At 41.0% G+C, this 20,133-nt stretch overlaps 1 protein-coding gene across 2 annotated transcripts in view; it reads left to right on the top strand.

Moving 5' to 3' along the window:
• The window catches only part of GPC3 (glypican 3), an 813,378-nt gene that overhangs the window by 85,861 nt on the left and 707,384 nt on the right, over nt 1-20,133 (top strand). For both annotated transcript variants that reach the window (XM_069746956.1, XM_069746955.1), the window contains exon 2: nt 19,578-19,739. In XM_069746956.1, the coding sequence (XP_069603057.1) occupies nt 19,578-19,739 (162 nt within the window). The remainder of the gene's footprint in view (nt 1-19,577; nt 19,740-20,133) is intronic.

Below are 20,133 nucleotides of genomic sequence, written 5' to 3'. Positions count from 1 at the left end.
TCTTGGGTGGTTGCCTCCGATGTCCATGCCACCGATTTGGTTCGTGCTTTTCACTTGGCTCATCCTGATCGGCCTGGGGGCTCTGGTGAGGGTTCGGTGACCCCTCCTCAAGGGGGGGTACTGTTGTGAATTCCGTTCTTGGGCTCCCTCCGGTGGTTGTAAGTGGCACTTTTGTGAGTTCTGCTCTTGGGCTCCGTCCTGTGGTTTCAAGTGGTATGGCTGCTCCTTGGAGTTAGCTGTCAGCAGCTGCTTTCACTGATCGTCTTTTCTGCTCGGCTATTTATGCCTGGCTCTTTCTTCAGCCAGTGCCACTTGTAAATGGTTCCTGGTTGGATTCACATCTCTTTGGATTTCCCTGTTATCCTGACCAGTTCAGCAAAGCTAAGTCTTGCTTGCTTTTTTCTGTTCACTGATTGTGCACTTATCCGTTCTGTGCTTTCTATGTTTGTCCAGCGTTATCAGTATGAATTAATTCTGTCTTGCTGGAAGCTCTGGGAAGCAGATTTACCCTCCACACCTTTAGTCAGGTGTGGAGATTTTTAGTAAACTCTGCGTGGATTTTTGTAGTGTTTTATACTGACCGCACAGTATTCCATCCTGTCCTATCTATCAAGCTAGACTGGCCTCCTGTGCTCATCCTGGTTTCATTCTGTGTATGTCTTTTCCCTCTCCACTCACAATCATTATTTGTGGGGGGCTAATCTATCCTTTGGGGATTTTCTCTGAGGCAAGATAGTTTTCCTGCTTCTATCTTTAGGGGTAGTTAGCTCTTAGGCGGTGACAAGGTGCCTAGGGAGAGTTAGGAGCATCCCATGGCTACTTCTAGTGTTGTGTTGAGCTTAGGGACTGCGGTTAGTACAGTTACCACTTCCTTCAGAGCTTGCTCCATGTTGCTCCTAAACCACCGTATCATAACAGTATACACAGGACAGTTTATTCTCAAAAATTACTTGAAAAGTATAATTCCTCTTTAATATATTACCTGTATCAAAGATAGCATAGGTCCTATTAGGAGACATTGCTCCAAGAAGAGCCATGTATTTTGTAGAAACTATTATTTCTTTTTATATACAAATGAAGGTTCACCAGCCAGCAATGTCAATCAATGCAACGGGGGAAGGCATATTGGTAGTGGGTGGAGCTAGCTGGCAAAATTATGGGCAGAAGGTCCTGCCCACATTGCTCTGAGCCTTTCTTTTGAAGATGAATGTAAAATACAAGTTCTACAAAACTATCCATTATATTTTTGAACTAAAGGTATGGTTATTTGTATCACAGGGTCCACTACAAGAACCTGTGCTTACTTTAATATGGATTTCGGAGTTCACAGATTCCCTTTAACCTGAGAGGAATGGTATGGTATGGAAGGACACATCAATACATGCATATATGAACATACACATGATTATACAGTGCCTTCCAAATTATTAAGCAATTGCAGTTTTTCTCCAGTTTTCCTCCTGCATATAGGTCAGTATAATGCTCAAATCTTTAACCGTTCGAAAATCATATAAATCATATTTTATTGGACAAACCTCCCAATGATAACAGTATTGTTCTCAACACTAAAACGATTCAAAATGCGCTGTTACAAATTATTATGCACAACAGATTTTCCAAAGATTTTATAGGCTGCAAAGAAATGAAGATGGTCATTTGCTGAATTTGCGGATGAAGAGGTCACATTTACTGAAAACAAAAGCTTTTTCAATAAAAAACATGGTAACAGGCAAAGTTAGGCTACTTTCACACTAGCGTTTTCTGCAATCCGTCACAATGCGTCGTTTTGCAGAAAAAACGCATCCTGCTTGCAGGATGCGTTTTTTCCCCATAGACTTGCATTGACGACGCATTTGCGACGGATTGCCACACGTCGCATCCATCGAGCGACGGATGCGTCGTGCTTTTGCGGACCGTCGGGAGAAACAAAAACGCTACATGTAACGTTTTTTCTCCTGACGGATCGCTTTTTCCGACCGCGCATGCGCGGCCGGAACTCCGACCCCACCTCCCCGCACCTTACAATGGGGCAGCGGATGCGCCGGAAAAATGCATCCGCTGCACCCATTGTTCAATGCAGCAAACGCTAGCGTCGGAATCTCTCCCCGACGCATTGCGACGGGGAGATTCCGACGCTAGTGTGAAAGAAGCCTTACATGGTAATATAGGACCCCTTCTTTGAGGTCACCTTCACAATTGTTGCATCTATTGAACTTGTGGGTATTTGGACAGTTTCTGCTTGAATTTCTTTACAGGACGTCAGAATAGCCTCCCAGAGCTGATGTTTTGATGTGATCTGCCACCCACCCTCATAGAGCTTTTTCTTCAGGATACTCTAATGATTGTCAATAGGGTTGAGATCAAGGGAGGATGATGGCAACACCATGAGTTTCTCTTCTTTCCTGCCTGTAGAGGCCAATGACTCAGAGGTTTTCTTTGCAGTATGAGATGGGCATTGTCAGCATGAAGATGATTTTGCTACAGATGGCACGGTTCTTTTTTTTTTTTTGCACAATTTGAAGAAAGTGGTCCTTCAGAAACTTAGTATGATGATTACCCTTACGTTTTTGTGAAATATCTAATGTTTTCATACCTTGTCCAAGGTATTGCACTAATAATGCTTTTTGGTAGTAGAGAGATCCTTTTTCTTTCCTATATTGCTTGAAACCTGTGGCTCCTTAATAATGTGGAACGTCCTTCTTAAGTAGTCTTCCTTTAACCCCTTTCCGATATTGGGCGTAATGGTACGCCCACATCAGAATCCCTCCCTTTGATGTGGGCTCCGGTACTGAGCCCACATCTTTCCTGGCACATGTCAGCTGTTTTGATCAGCTGACATGTGCCTTTAACAGCCATGCGTGGAATCGCGATCCACCCGTGGCTGTTAACCTGTTAAATGCCACTGTCAATCTCTGACAGCAACATTTAACTTGCGCTTACCGGAAGCGTACCTGGAATCCCACCCATCAGTAACCCTGTCACATGATTGCGGGTCACCGATGGATTGGCATGACAATCAGGGGTCTCCAGCAGACCTCTGTGGTTGTCATAGCAGGATTGCTATGAGCGCTGCCCGATGGTCGGCGCTCATAGCAAGTGAGCATTTCTACTACACGCAGGCGATCTAATCATCGCCTGTGTGTATCACAGGCAACCAGACAACTGCAGCTTCTAGTCTCCCATAAAAAGTATTAAAGCATGCAAAAAGTAAAAAAAAAATGTTTTTAAAAATTATTAAAAAAATAATAAAAGTTCAAATCACCCCCCTTTCACCCCATTCAAAATAAACAATAAAAAAACAAACATACACATATTTGGTATTGCCGTGTTCAGAATCGCCCTATCTATCAATATAAAAAAAGAATTAACACAATCTGTAAATGGCGTAACAAGAAAAAAATTGGAAATGCCAGAAGTACGTTTTATTGGTCGCCGCTACATTGCAATAAAATGCAATAACAGGCGATCAAAAGAACATATCTACACCAAAATGGTATCAATAAAAATGTCAGCTCTTCACGCAAAAAATAAGCCCTTACACAGCCCCAAATCGCGAAAAATGGAGACGTTACAGGTCTCAGAAAATGGCGCCTTTTTTATTTTTTACCAAAGTTTGGAATTTTTTTTTCACCACTTAAATAAAAAAGAACCTAGACATGTTTGGTGTCTATGAACTCGTAATGACCTGGAGAATCATAATGGCAAGTCAGTTTTAGCATACAGTGAACATGGTTTAAAAAAAGTGTGAAATTGCACTTTTTTTGCAATTTCACCGCACTTGGAATTTTTTCCCAGTACACGATATGATAAAGCCAATGGTGCCGTTGAAAATACAACTTGTCCCGCAAAAAACAATGCCTCACATGGCCATTTTAACCGAAAAATAAAAAAAAGTTATGGTTCTGGGAAGAAGGTGAGCAAAAGATGAAAATACATCCGGACATTAAGGGGTTAATTGGACACCTGGAAACTAATTATCACAGGTGTTAGTGAGATTGATTTTGGTAATTCCGAAATCCCTGACACACAATACCATCCATGAGTTTATTTGAAAATCAACAAATTAAATATGATACTTAAATCTAATTTGCATAATAATTTGGAGCGCGGTGTAAACTGATCTGCTCCTTGGCAGGCGATGACGGCTCCGCGATTGATTTTCAAGATCATAATCAAGACCTTATCACATATGGGAACATGGTCATAATTTTTAGTAGATGCAGAGCATAGTCATGGACTGCTGGAGAAACTGTTATTGTGCCATTCTCACTTGAGTTCCTTTTACATAGACTTGTTTCCATGCCCAATTATTTTGACTTCAGGACAGGGCAGAAGGGTATAATTCTAAAAAAAAGAGGTGCAGCGCATATACCTGCAGAAGGGCCAAGAAGAGCTCTGATTATGTGATATGTAGGGGAGCAGAAAGTGTGCAGCACTTATCACAGGAAACTCTGTTTTGCCCAAAGTGTTTCATTAACTCATTTTAGAACTTGCCATCCCTGGAGAAGATTAGCAATTTAATTAAGAAAAAAAAATAAGAAAAATATTATGTTAAATTATTAAGGAAAGCCAATTAGCCAGTAATTTTGTCTGTCTGGGCGGTTTATGTATTCTGTGTGGATCTGCACCTTTAAACAATCTATATGATTATTTGAACTTGTGATGTTTCTATGGCGATGGAATACTTCAGGAACATTTTTATGATGCTTATCTAATTCCTTTTGAGATCATACTGTGTTTGCAATCTCGAACCTACAGGCAAACTGCGACCTACTGTGTTATTTATTTATATACAGATCCGGAAAGTTGGGGGTGTTAAATGACGCGTCGTAGCAGAGCAATTAGTGATGGGAAGAAATGTAATAATTAGGCAAAGAAAACTTATGCCATGGAAAGAACTCTTAATTGCTGAAAATTATAACAATAATAGACGTGGTCTATGAATGTGGTCATCACTTAGTGATGTGACGTTAAAGGCAACGATGGCTTACTTTTTGTGCAGTAATCCAAAGTTCATAATATTTGTTCAACCAACATATATTTCTAAACAAATTAATGTGATGAAGCCAATTTTTAATGTTGTTCTTATTTTTTTTTTTTAGCTTTAGTCTCAGTCATCTCACACAGGGAGCATACAGTGGATTTAAAAAGTCTACACAGCCCTGTTGACCCCTTTATCCACCGAGGCTGTTTCCACCTTAATGACCAAGCCAAATTTTACTATTCTGACCAGTGTCACTCTATGGGGTAATAACTCTAGAACACTTCAACAAATTCCACTGATTCGGAGACTGTTTTCTCATGACGTATTGTACTTCATGATAGTGGTAAAACTTGTTTGATACGACTTGCATTTATTTGTAAAAATATCAGAAATTTGGCGAAAATGTTGAACATTTTGCAAATTTTAAAGTTTTTATTTTTATTCCCTTAAATCAGAAAGTTTTGTCACACAAAATCGTTATTAAATAACTTTACCACATGTCTACTTTACATCTGCATAATTTTTAAACATTTTTTTTTGTTAGGAAGTTAGTAGGGTTAAAATTTGATCAGCAATATCCCATTTGTAGAACAAAATTTACAAAACCATTTTTTTTTGGGACCACATCATATTTAAAGTGACTTTGAGTGACACCATTGTAAAAACTGCACCCCTCAAAGTCCTCAAAACCACATTCAAAAAGTTTATTAACCCTTCAGGTGCTTCACAAGAATTACTACAATGTGGAAGTAAAAAATGAACTTTTACTATTTGTCACACAAAGTTTGCTTTTGCCCAAAGTTTTTATTTTCACGGGGTAACAGAAATTGCACAACAAATTTTGGGATTCATTTTCTCCTAAGGATTCTGATACCCCATATGTGGGGAAATCTAAATCTACTGTTTGATCACATGGCAAGGCACGGAAGGGAAGAAGTGCCATTTGACTTTTGGAGCACATAATTGGCTGATTGGCAGACTCCATGTTGCATTTGAAGAGCCTCTAAACAGTGGAAACCCTCACAAGTGACCACATTTTGTAAATTTCACCCCCCTCAAGGAACTTGTCTAGATGTGTAGTGCAGACTTTGAACTCCCAGGTGCTTCGCAGTCTAAGTTTATAATGTTGAGCCATTGGAAAAAAAAAAGATTTTCTCACAAAAATGTTTTTAGTCCCATTTTTTTATTTTCACAAGAGTACAGGAGAAAATCTAACCCAAAATTTGTTGAGCAATTTCTGCTGAGTACGCCAATGCCCCATATGTGGGGGAAATCTACTGTTTGGGCGCATGGATGGGCCCAAAAGGGAGGGAGCACCGTTTGACATTTTGGAAGCAAAATTGGCTGAAATCGAGAGCACAGTGGAAACCCCCACAAGTGACTCCTCCAATTTTTAGACTTTTCAAGGAGTGTATCTTGATGTGTGGTATCACCTTGAACCCACAGGTGCTTCACAGAATTTTACAACGTTGAACTGTGAAAATGAGAAAATATATTTTTTCACACAAGAAAGTTGTTTTAGTCCCATTTTTTTTCATCTTCACAATGAGAAAATGGACCTTAAAATTTGTTCAATTTCTCCTGAGCACACAGATACCCTATATGTAGTCGAAAACTACTTTTAAGGCACAGTGCAAAGTACAGAAGGGAAGAAGCACCATGTTGGAGTTCAGTTTTTACTGGAATGGCGTAGGGGTGCCTCCAATAAATGACCTCAGTTTACAAATTACACCCCACCAATAAATTCACCTCCTGATGCAGTGAGCATGTTGACACCACATGTGCTTCATAGAATTTTATACCACTGAGTGGTGAATTAATAATTACCGTATATACTCGAGTATAAGCCGAGATTTTCAGCATCTATTTTTATTTTTGAAATTCACCGGTAGCTACTGCATTTTCCACCCTAGGCTTATACTCGAGTCAATAAGTTTTCCCAGTTTTTTGTGGCAAAATTAGGGGGGTCGGCTTATACTCGGGCCGGCTTATACTCGAGTATATACGGTACATTTTTACCACTAAAATGTTGTTTTAGCCCCAAGGTTTTAATTTTCCAAAGAATTAGTAGGAAAAAATGAACCTCAGTTTATTGTAAAATTTCTCCTGAGTGCACCAATACGCTACATATGATCAGGAAATACCTTTCAGGCACAGTGGGAAGCTCAGAAGGGAAGGAGCATCACATTATAGTGCAGATTTTACTGTTAGGGTATGTGCACACGATGCAGATTTAGTGCAGAACTGCAACAGATTTTTCTGCAGCAGAAACGCTGCAGAACTGCACTCTGATTTACAGTACAATGTAACTCAATGTGAAAAAAAAAGCTGTGCACATGGTGCAGAGAAACGCTGCAGATTTCAAAGAAGTGCATGTCACTACTTTTGTGCAGTTCTGCAGCGTTTCTGCACCCCTCCATTATAGAAATCTACAGTGGTAAAATCTGCACAAAAAACGCATAGAAAATGCACAAAAACGCACCTGCGGATTCTGCCAGGAGATGCAGATTTAGTGCAGAAAATTCTGCACCACATTTCCTACATGTGCACATAGCCTTATAGTTTGCGGGTGCCATGACCCACTTGAAGAGCCCCTGAGGTGCCAAAGCAGCAAAATCCCCCATAAGTAACTCCATTTTACAAACTACACCTCAATGAATACATCTAGGGGTGCAGTGATCATGTTGACACCATAGGTGTGTCACAAAATTTTATACCTTTGGATAGTTAAGAAAAAATAATTAAATTTTTACCACCAAAATTTAGTTTTAGTCCCATATTTTACATTTTTACACTGGGAAATGGGAAAAATAGCACAAAAATTTGTCCCACATTTTTGTCTGAACATAGAAATACTCCATATGTGGCTGTACAGTACTGCTTAGCGCTACAGGGAAACTCGTGAGATACAGAGAGCTATTTGCCTCCTGGAGCGCAAATTTTCCTAGAATATTTTGTGGACTCCATATATATAACCCCCAAGTGTGAGCCTTCGCGGGCAGGGTCCTCTCTCTTCCTGTACCAGTTATGACTTGTATTGTTTAAGATTATTGTACTTGTTTTTATTATGTTTACCCCTCCTCACATGTATAGCGCCATGGAATAAATGGCGCTATAACAATAAATAATAATAATAATAAGTGCTTAGAAGAGCAGAGTTCCCCTCAGGTGAATCCATTTCAGAAATTATACCCCTTTGGAAATGTATCTACAGGTGTGTGAGTGAAAATTCCAAACTGCCATCATAGTTTCCTGTACGTTGCAATGTCCAGTATGTTGTAGTGCCCAGCTCATGCTTTTGGAGACACAAACTCTTAAATTAGGTGGGTTCTCATTGCTATAGAAAGACCAAACATGTTGACGCTAAATGCATTTTAGGCACACTGTGGGGTTCAGAAGGGAGAGGGGCTTTAGGATTTGGGAGTGCAGAATTTGCTGAATTTTTTTTGGGGGGGGGGAGGGGAGAGGGCAACGAGCCATTTTGCTTTTGCTTTTCCAAAGCCTTTGTGCCACCAGTGACGTGGAAGCCCCTTATATTTCTGTGAAGAAATGACGGCCCTCAGTAAGGACTAGCTTTTTTTGTGTATTGATTTGAATCTTTTATTGGGAACATGTTACATAATGTTTGGGATCACATTTATCCATCACTTTACACTGAGCACTTACATCGAGGTTCCTATCTAAATCTCCAGGTGATTCCGATGAAAACCTTGAGGGATCTATTCACTATAATGAGGCAGCAGAGTTACTCTGTACTCCATTCTAGCCTCTGTTCAGTGTTGTCCTTTTCATAAGTGCACAAAACTATGGGTGACCATGCTTTTATGGCATCCTGTGTCCCCATCTGCCTCATTGTTGGGAATCTTCTGCTGTAGTTTCTGTCTGAATCTCATATTTCAGAGATTTACACGGAAAACCCTGGTGTAAGCGCTCAGTGCAGAGCTCAAGATAAATGTGAATCGAGCCTTACTGTGATATTTGGGAGGAAGAATGAAAAAATCAACAGCAGGTGAACAATTGATTTTATTTATTTTTTATGCCATTTCTAAGTGATTAGACAACTTTATTCTTCTGGTCAGTGGGATTACAGCGATACCAGATTTATATATTTTTTTTGCCGTTTGACTGCTGTCACACACTAAAAGATGCTTTTTATTTCAAAATCAAGTTTTTGCATCACCATATTTTGAGACCTCCCTAGTGAAGCAAGGGTGAAACATACATACATCACGATCATATTCCTCACTAGTCTTCAGCATAATGTAAGTTACCGGTACTTTTGTTAGTTTTTTAACCCCTTTCTGACCTCGGACAGGATAGTACGTCCGAGGTCACATCCCCTGCTTTGATGCGGGCTCCGGCGGTGAGCCCGCATCAAAGCCAGGACATGTCAGCTGTTTTGAACAGCTGACATGTGCCCGTAATAGGCGCGAGCAGAATTGCAATCTGCCCGCGCCTATTAACTAGTTAAATGCCGCTGTCAAACGCAGACAGCTGCATATAACTACCGCTTCCGGCCGGGCGGCCGGGAATGACGTCATCTCCGACCCCCGTCACATGATCGGGGGTCGGCGATGCTTCAGAATTGTAACCATAGAGGTCCTTGAGACCTCTATGGTTACTGATCGCCGGCAGCTGTGAGCACCACCCTGTGGTCGGCGCTCACAGCACACCTGATTTTCAGCTACATAGCAGCGAACAGCAGATCGCTGCTATGTAGCTGAGGCGATCGTGCTGTGCCTGCTTCTAGCCTCCCATGGAGGCTATTGAAGCATGGTAAAAGTAAAAAAAAAAAGTAAAAAAAAATGTGAAAAAAAATAAAAAAATATAAAAGTTTAAATCACCCCCCTTTTCGCCCCAATCAAAATAAATCAATAAAAAAAATATCAAATCTATGCATATTTGGTATCGCCGTGCTCAGAATCGCCCGATCTATCAACTAAAAAAAACATTAACCTGATCGCTAAACAGCGTAGCGAGAAAAAATTCGAAACGCCAGAATTACGTTTTTTTGGTCGCCGCGACATTGCATTAAAATGCAATAACGGGCGATCAAAAGAACGTATCAGCACCAAAATGCTATCATTAAAAACGTCATCTTGGCACACAAAAAATAAGCCCTCAACCGACCCCAGATCATGAAAAATGGAGACGCTACGGGTATCGGAAAATGGTGCAATTTTTTTTTTTTTTTTTTAGCAAAGTTTGGAATTTTTTTTCACCACTTAGGTAAAAAATAACCTAGACATGTTAGGTGTCTATGAACTCGTACTGGCCTGTAGAATCATAATGGCAGGTCAGTTTTAGCATTTAGTGAACCTAGCAAAAAAGCCAAATGGCAGGTCAGTTTTAGCATTTAGTGAACCTAGCAAAAAAGCCAAACAAAAAACAAGTGTGGGATTGCACTTTTTTTGCAATTTCACCGCACTTGGAATTTTTTTCCCATCTTCTAGTACACGACATGCTAAAACCAATGATGTTGTTCAAAAGTACAACTCGTCCCGCAAAAAATAAGCCCTCACATGGCCAAATTGATGGAAAAATAAAAAAGTTATGGCTCTGGGAAGGAGAGGAGTGAAAAACAAATACGGAAAAACGAAAAATCCCAAGGTCATGAAGGGGTTAATATACAAGTTTTTCTACACAATTGATAGACAGACCATCAACCTGCATTATACAGTACATATATTAGGCCAGCTAGCCTTTGTTTTTGGTGTCTTCAATGCAACAATATAAATAATCTCTAGAATGTTTTTTCAACTCTAATGATTTGTGATTAACTATTGTGATGCAGTGACCCCTGTTACAGGTAGGGGGCGCTGCATAGTCTTCCTGGAATACGCATGGAGGCATATTGAGGCCATAAGAACACATGGCAATCGTAGGCATAACTGTGATGATGAGTCAAAGTCCGGCATTATTGTAAATGGCCGGTATGTGTGTCACAGATTAAGATACTCTGCACTGTCAGCCTGAAGTAAGGATGTTCTGGGACCTGTAGTCCCACAAGTAATTGTGTTGTTTGTATAATTGTGAAGAGAGGCTGGAAGGACTAGTTATGAGAGCTGGGCGGGTCGAACTTGCCACACACACACCACCCATCTATGGGAGTGGTTGCAAGTATATAATGTGACCAGGGTGTGGGTCACCTGTCTCTGAGTATGGATCTGAATGGTCTGTGCTGAAGGTCCTGAAAGAGCCTATGTGTTGGGAGTGCTATCTCCCTGAATAGCACATGGTGGGGCTTTGGACCTAGTGGCCTGGGGTGTTGGATGAACACCCTGAATAACACCCGGACAGGCCACATGCCTGTGTGTTGGATGGTCTCAGGTGGGGACGGGTGTCCTGAATAGCGCACTGTGGAAGGCCTCTGTTGGGAGGTCCTGGGAGTAGGACTGGATCCCTGAAGAGCACAGAGTGACCGTGGACCTAGACGGTCTGTGTTGGAAGCTCCTGTGAGTGGAGACTTCCTGGAAGCACTTGGAGCCACCATGGTCCTGGACGGTCTGTGATGGCTTCTGTGCTGTGTGGGGAAGCTACCATCCTTCGGTGGGTCTGGAACAGACATGTGTATGTTTGTCAGGCAAGTTAGTGATCCCTGCAAGGCAGTTTCCCCAGGAGAGAGGACTGACCAGGAGTCAGCAGGTGGAGCAGGAGCTCCCGTAAGGTACATCAATAGACTGTTGGTGCTTATGATGTACTATGAACTGAGTGGTAACCCACGGCAACTGGTCAGGAGAGAACCAGCATGTTTAATTGCCGCAGACTTAATGATGTGAAACTTAATGTGATGTCCTGACAGAGTGTGTAATGGACTGTTCATGATATGATTTATGAGTCTTTAATAAACCAAATAGACTGTTTTGTGTGAAAAACCGTGCTCGTGTGCCTGAATATCGCGACCAATCGAGTGTCCCCCAACACATGCGGTAAGCGCTATCTCACACTATGCTTGCGCTTTATGTATTACAACATAACTTACAACACGGCAAAGGCATCTTATTCTTGAAAGTTCTCAGTCAGGAGACAAAGCAATTTCCAAGGCATTAGATATATCATGAAACTCTGAAGGTTCCTATCCTTATGATGCAACTCTTTTTAGTGACCTCACATTGTCTTCTGTGTGATCAGTAGTTTTGCATTGTAACACCATGACTCTTTGTTACTAAAGAATTAAAAGCTACGTGTTAAGTGCTTAATATACATATAAACCGCAAATGTAGCTTGACAGCTTATCTGAGTCATCTAGCTCTAGCCTTGAAGGAGTTAAATGTGATTCCAGAAATATTTTTCTTAATAATAAAAAGCCTGGCTGTACACAGTGTTTTAGTTTCTAATGAGACATTAAAGATTCAATATTTCTAAGAAATACAATTTTAGTAAGCATTGTTAAGATTTCACCCTTGATTGTTCCCTTTTTTTGTGTGTTCTTTTTTCCATAATTGATTGTTTTGTTGTAGAGAAAGATGTATTTGGTACCCATATCCACAATAGAAGAGTGCATCTGTATTATACAACCATCTGTCGAAATTATTACATACAGTGGCATGTAAATGTTTTGGGCACCCTTGGTCAAAATTACTGTTATTGTGAATGGTTAAGCAATTTGAAGAGGAAATTATCTCTAGAATGCCTAAAGGTAAAGATGATACATTTCCTTTGTATTTTACGCCAAAAAAAGGATATTTTCATCTTGTACATTTTAAAAAATACAAAAAGTAAAATAGACAAATGCAAAAGTTTGGGAACACTATATGGTTAGCTCCCCCTTTTGAAGCTTGTAAACGCTTTTTGTAGTGGCCAAGAGTCTTTCAATTCTTGTTTGAGGGATTTTCATCCATTCTTCCTTGGTAAATTCTTCCAGTTCTGTGAGATTCCTGTGTCATCTTGCATGCACTGCTATTTTGAGGTTTAGCCACAGATTTTCAATGATGTTCTGATCAGGGGATGGCGAGTGCCATTTTAAGACCTTCAGCTTGCGCCTTTTGAGGTAGTTTGTTGTGGATTTTGACTTTTGTTTAGGATCATTATCCATTTGTAGAAGCCATCTTCTTTACAACTTCAGCTTTTTTCAAGATGGGGTTATATTTGCATAAAAAATTTGTTGAAATTTCGCTGAATCCATTCTTCCTTCTACACTTGAAATGTTCACTGAGCCATTGGCTGCAACACAATCCCAAAGCATGATTGATCCACTCCCATGCTTAATGGATGGCGAGATGTTCTTTTCCTAAATTGCTGTGCCCTTTTTTTCTTCACACATATTTTTGATCATTGTGGTCAACGAGTTCTATTTTAGCCTCATCAGCTCACGGGACTTGTTTCAAAAATACATCAGGCTTGCTTAGATGTTCTTTTGCATATTTCTGATGCTGAATTTTATGGTGAGGATGCAGGAGAGGTTTTATTCTGATGACTCTTCCATAAAGGACATATTTGTGCAGGTATCTCTGAAAAGTAGAATAGTGTACCACAATTCCAGAGTTTGCTAAATCTTTCTGAAGATCATTTACAGTCAAGCAGGGGTTCAGATTTGCCTCTCCTCAGCAGTCCTATGAGCAGCTCTCACTGAAATTTTGCTTGGTCTTCCAGACCTTATCTTGACCTCCACTATTTCTGTTAACTGCCATTTCGTAATTACATTTCGAACTGAGGAAAGGGCAAAGTGAAAATGTTTCGCTATCTTCTTATAGCCTTCTCCTGCTTTGCCGATTTTCAATATTTTTATTTTCAGAGTGCTAGACAGCTGCTGTTTTTTGCCACAAGGTTAGAGGAGGCTGGGTTTTTATAAAGCTGGGAAATTTGCATCACCTAGCCTTTCCTAACAATGACAGTGAACAAGCCATAACCCTAACAGGCTCATTTAAAGTGTGAAACCTTGGTCAATGTTATCTGAGCTCGCAAATCTTCAAAGGTGCCCAAAAATTTGCATTGGCCCATTTTCCTGTTTGTAACTTTGAAAATATAAAAAATTACAATATATATTTTTGGGTAAAATACAAAGGAAATGTGTCATCTTAAACTTTAGCCCTTTTAGAAATAATTTCATCTTCAACTTGCCTAACTGTTCACAATAACAGTAATTTTGACCAGGGGTGTCCAAACTTATAAATGCCACTGTACATCAGTGATATTATAAATCCTGGAACACAAATACCTGAATAAACTGCAAATTCTTTGACCAATAAATCATCTGAGTGGCCAAACTTTAGCCATGTTCTTAAACCCAAGGTCTTCACTGACACCTCCATGTGTATTTTGTGTACTGTCTCAGATGGGAAAAAATAAAATGTGCTGCTGTCTTTTTTGGATCATACATTCTTGTTAGTGATGACAAATATACTCGTTACTCGAGATTTCTCAAGCATGCTCGTGGGTCCTCCGAGTATTTATTTAGTGCTCGGAGATTTCGTTTTTCTTGCCGCAGTTGAATGATTTACATCTGTTAGCCAGCATAAGTACATGTGGGGGTTGCCTGATTGCTAGGGAATCCCCACATGTACTTATGCTGGCTAACAGAAGTAAATCATTCAGCTGCGGCAAGAAAAACGAAATCTCCGAACACTAAAAATTACTCGGAGGACACCCAAGCATGCTCGAGAAATCTCGAGTAACGAGTATATTCGCTCATCACTAATTCTTGTCCCTTGACCCACATGTGTTCAATGGTAATAAAAAAACTTTTGCCCATTAGATATTGCTTGAATCAGTGCTGATGCTGCTATAATCACAAGACCTCGTTAACTAACATTTTTGGCTGAAATATTCAAATCTATCTAAAAACAAAAAAAGGAACAGCACAGTATAAATACTTATCTTCGGGTGCAAGGCTCCTAGACAATCCATCCAATGATTATCCAAACGTCATAGAATTCCACAAAAGAGGCAGCATTCCTTTGTTTCAGTGGAAAAATGTGCAGGATTTTAATCAACCCACATGTCTGGGTGACGTTTCAGCTACATGAGCCTTTCTCAAGCCTATCTATCAAATCTATCTATCTATCTATCTGAGCAGGGAGAAATTAAAGTACTACTATATTAAAGGGAACCTGTCACCCCGTTTTTTTCAGATTGAGATATAAATACTGTTAAATAGGGCCTGCGCTGTGCGTTACTATAGTGTATGTAGTGTACCCTGATTCCCCACCTATGCTGCAAAATACATTACCAAAGTCGCCGTTTTCGCCTGTCAATCAGGCTGGTCAGGTCGGGTGGGCGTGTTCACAGCGCTGTTTCTTCCTCAGCTTTACGTTGGTGGCGTAGTGGTGTGCGCATGTTGAAGTGACTAATCCACTGTGGGCACGTGAACAAGCAGCGCGCGATCTGCGCTATCACCCCCTGTCATCGGTGGGGGCGGCCATCTTCCTGGGGCCGCGCGTGCGCAGATGGAGTGCTCTGCTGCACGGGGCTTCAGGAAAATGGCCGCAGGATGCCGCGCGTGCGCACAAGAGATCGCGGCGGCCATTTTCCCAAAGCCGGGTTTGCATCTCGGCTTTGGGAAAATGGCCGCCGCGATCTCTTGTGCGCACGCGCGGCATCCCGCGGCCATTTTCCTGAAGCCCCAGGAAGATGGCTGCCCCCACCGATGACAGGGGGTGATAGCGCAGATCGCGCGCTGCTTGTTCACGTGCCCACAGTGGATTAGTCACTTCAACATGCGCACACCACTACGCCACCAACGTAAAGCTGAGGAAGAAACAGCGCTGTGAACACGCCCACCCGACCTGACCAGCCTGATTGACAGGCGAAAACGGCGACTTTGGTAATGTATTTTGCAGCATAGGTGGGGAATCAGGGTACACTACATACACTATAGTAACGCACAGCGCAGGCCCTATTTAACAGTATTTATATCTCAATCTGAAAAAACGGGGTGACAGGTTCCCTTTAAAATGAGCATGCAGCCTGCCATTAAATTAAAGCTAATAACCCAGTTGCATAACCTATGGGAATATACTGGATGTATGCTTTCCTTGTCCAGACTTTAAAGGGATTTATAGTTTTATTTTTGTTTTCTTTACTGTATAAGCTTGATCTGTGTAAAAGTAAGAAAGTCAATATTACGTACCCCTACCGCTCCAACAGTGACTCACCCAGTCTTGGTTTAACCCCTTAGTGACCGAGCCAAATTTTTGAAATCTGGCCAGTGTCACTTTATGTGGTAATAACTCTGCAACGCTTCAACAAATCCCAGTGATTTTGAGATTGTTTTTTCGTGACACATTATACTTTATGATAATGGTAAATTTTCTTCAACATTTTTTGTGTTTATTTATAAAAAATATAAAAAATTTGAGAAAAATGTGAAAAAATTAGCAATTTTCTAAATTTGAATGATTATCCCTTTAATCCAGATAGTCATACAACAGCAAACCATTAATAAATAACATTTCCCACATGTCTGCTTTACATCAGCACCATTTGTAAAATGTTATTTTATTTTGTTAGCATTTTAGGAGGTTTAAAAATGTAGCAGCAATTTTTCATTTTTTCAAAGAAATTTACAAAATTTATTTTTTTAGGGACTTATCCATGTTTGAAGTGACTTTAGGGGTCCCATATATTAGGAAACCCACAAACGTGATACCATTTTAAAAACAGCACCCCTAAACATATTGAAAACAGCTGTCAGGTAGTTTATTAACCCTTCAGGTGCTTTACAGGAATTAATGCAAAGTGGTATGACAGAAATGAAAATGTGTATTTTTACCACCTAAATGTTGCTAACTTCTAAACAGATTACTATAGCCGTCAGACTCTAAGGCCACTATTTGGTCATGAATTGCCACCGCAAACATCAGGACAACAAAATCATGATATGAGGGCACCAATTGTGACAAAGAAGAAGCCCCCACACTCTGTTAACCATTTATAATGATGTAGTCACTATTGACAGCAGCATCTAAGGGGTTAAACAGATTTAGATGGTGCAAATACTGATCGTGGCTGGTACAGCAAGTTTTCAGCTACAGTGTACAACCGACAGAAGCTGGATTGTCATCTGTATGGGGAGGCTATTCTCTTATATCTCAGGTCAGTTAAAAGACGTATTGACGGTCATTAAGGGGTTAAACAGCTGCAGAATTAGTGTCTCAGCATGAGCCACTGCAGCCAATCAATGGGCTTAAAATTCACACCATTGCAGTCTTGACAAGAACGCTGAGCCCAGTCATTAGCTGCAGTGGTCATGTGATGTTGTTGTGACATCATCAGCTCTCTTGACAAAGATGGGAATAACAGTAGGGGGTAAGTAATGCAGACTTTATATTTTTACACAGATTAAGCCTTTAACAGCTGCTGATATGCCTTTTAACGACGAGAGTTAAGGGTACTTAATCCTCAGCGCTGTTTTTTAACGGCGCTGAGAAATAAGGTTATAGCGCCCCCCCAGCATAGGGAAATCACCGGGGTCTCGGCTACCAGGGGTAGCTGAAACCCTGGCTAACATGATTCAAGGTGGGTTCTACCGTCCCCAGTTTTGCGATCACCGTTATTCACCGAATAATTGCGTCCGAAAAAAAATTAAAATAAATTGTCGGATTTCCCATTCCTTTCTTTCTCCTCTGATATAACTACAGTAGCACATCAGAGGAGGAAGAAGTGGGGTCCCTCGACCCCCCCCCTCCGGCTCTGTCCCCGGCCATCAGCGTCTTCTTCCGGGAAGAATATGGGCGCATGCACAGTGCGCCCGCCGAGATCTGTCGGCCAGCACCCAAAAACAATTGGAGATTTGTCCTATTGGTTCCTTTTGATCACTGTGATAGACCCTATCACGGTGATCAAAATAATAAAATAGTAAATCAAATCACCCCCTTAGTTAGGTAAAAATAATAAAATAAAAAAATGTATTTTTTTCCATAAGGGTTGGCATTAGAGCTAGGGTTAGGGTTGGGGCTAGGGTTAGAGCTAAGGTTAGGGTTGGGACTAGGGTTAGGGTTGGGACTAGGGTTGGTGTTAAAGTTGGGTTGGGGTTAGAGTTGTGTTGGGGTTAGGGATTTTTGGGGGTTGTGGCGTTGGAGTTAGGGTTATGGTTATGGTTAGGGTTGGGGCTAGGGTTAGAGCTAGGGCTAGAGTTGGGGCTAGGGCTTGGGTTGGGGCTAGGGTTAGGGTTGGGAATTAAGATTAGGGATGTGTTGTGGTTAGGGTTGGGGTTAGGGTTGGGGGTTTCCACTGTTTAGGTACATCAGGGGGTCTCCAAACGCGGTATGGCATCCGCCATTGACTCTAGCCAATTTTGCTTTCAAAAAGTCAAACTGCGCGCTCTCCTTTCTGAGCCCTGCCATGCGCCCAGTGGCTTTCTCCCACAAACGGGGTTTCGGCGTGCATTTTTTCCTTTCACATTGCTTTAGTTCTTGTGAAGCACATGAAGGGTTAATTAACTTCTTGAATGTGGTTTTGTGCATCTTGAGGAGTGCAGTTTTTATAATGGTGCCACTTTTGGGTATATTCTGTTGTATTGGCCCCCCAAACTCACTTCAAATGTGAGGTGGCCCCTAAACTGAATGGTTTTGTACATTTTGTTGGAAAAATTGCTGGTCAACTTTTAACACTTATAACATCCTAACAAAAAAAAATTGTTTCCAAAATTGTGCTGATGTAAAGTAGACATGTGGGAAAAGTTACATATTAAAGGGAACCTGTCACCCTGTTTTTTCAATATGAGATAAAAAATATGGTTCAATAGGGCCTGAGCATCGGAGCGGACCGGGGTGATTGACATACGAAAACGGAGAGATTACTAAGGTATTTTCTCAGCAAAGGTGGGGAGTCGGGGGATATGAAAGGTACTGATGTAAAGGAGAGCTCAGGCTCTATTGAACCATATTTTTATCTCATATCGAAAAAATGGGGTGACAGGTTCCCTTTAACTATTTTATGCGATATGACTCTGATTTAAGGGCAGTGGTCAGAATTCTAAAAATTGGCTTAAGGTACCTTCACACTGAACAACTTTCCAACGAGAACGACAACGATCCGTGACGTTGCAGCATCCTGGATAGCGATCTCGTTGTGTTTGACACGCAGCAGCGATCAGGATCCTGCTGTGACATCGCTGGTCGGAGCTAGAAGTCCAGAACTTTATTTGGTCGTCAGGTCGGCGTGATTCGTGATGTTTGACAGCAAAAGCAACGATGCCAGCAATGTTTTTCATGGAGCGAACAACCAGCGAGAACGATAAGTACGTCACTGGATCGCTCCTGCATCGTTCAGCTGTTGCTGGTGTTTGACGTCCCCTAGCGACCTAAACAGCGACGCTGCAGCGATCGGCTCGTTGTCTATATCGCTGCAGCATCGCTTAATGTGACGATACTTTAAGTCATTAAGTACAAAATTGGCTCTGTCACTAACGGGTTAAAGTAAAAAAGGTAAAGTTGGAAAACCACTGTAACATAATCAAAGAAAACTGCTCATTGTAGGGCCTTTGTGGTAATAAAAAAGCAAATATTTGTACATTAAAAAACAACATTGTAAAATGTTAGTATTGTAGGAAGCTGTAAATCACGGAATTATTTGCTATGTTGTGCTGCTATTTATTTTAGGGTTTTTATTAGATCTCCTTTCCCTGGTAAATATTTGCCTTCTACTCTTTCAGGATCAGATCTACAAGTCTGTATCACGAAAACCTCTTCATGTTGTTCTAAGAAAATGGAGGAAAGATATCAAGTTGCCTCCCGTGTAAACATGGAGCAGCTCATTCAGGCTGCCAGTGCCAAATTAAAGTTCCTGATTATTCAGAATGCAGCTATATTTCAAGGTAAGTGCTATTAAGGTTTCTTGTGACCTGTATCCTCCAAGTTCATCCATAATATGAAGGTTATTATCCAAAAAGGAAATGTAGCAGAACTCAATATGTCATTTGACTTTTCTGGTTGTGTTTTTTTGTGCATAGCTATGAATATTTCCCATGAAGTCGTTGTCCAGTACCTGGAAGTACTTTCCCTTGCAAAATTTAAGTATCAGATACTCAACTTCTTCACCGATGCCATAGCCACAATGTTGGCGCCGTGTCTCCCAGGGCTTGCATGACATTGTTATGCTACCTGAGCCCTGCAGCCAGTAAGCGGCCGGTGCTAGGCTTATTTGTGCAGAGCGTACTTGGTGTAACAATGTCATCCATTCCTCAGGAGACCCGGTGCCATTAGACTCCT

This window comes from Ranitomeya imitator, chromosome 2 (assembly GCF_032444005.1).
Source record: "Ranitomeya imitator isolate aRanImi1 chromosome 2, aRanImi1.pri, whole genome shotgun sequence".
Taxonomy (NCBI): Eukaryota; Metazoa; Chordata; class Amphibia; order Anura; family Dendrobatidae; genus Ranitomeya; species Ranitomeya imitator.
Note: the sequence above shows the minus strand (reverse complement) of the source record. Positions and strands in the feature narration are given on the sequence as shown.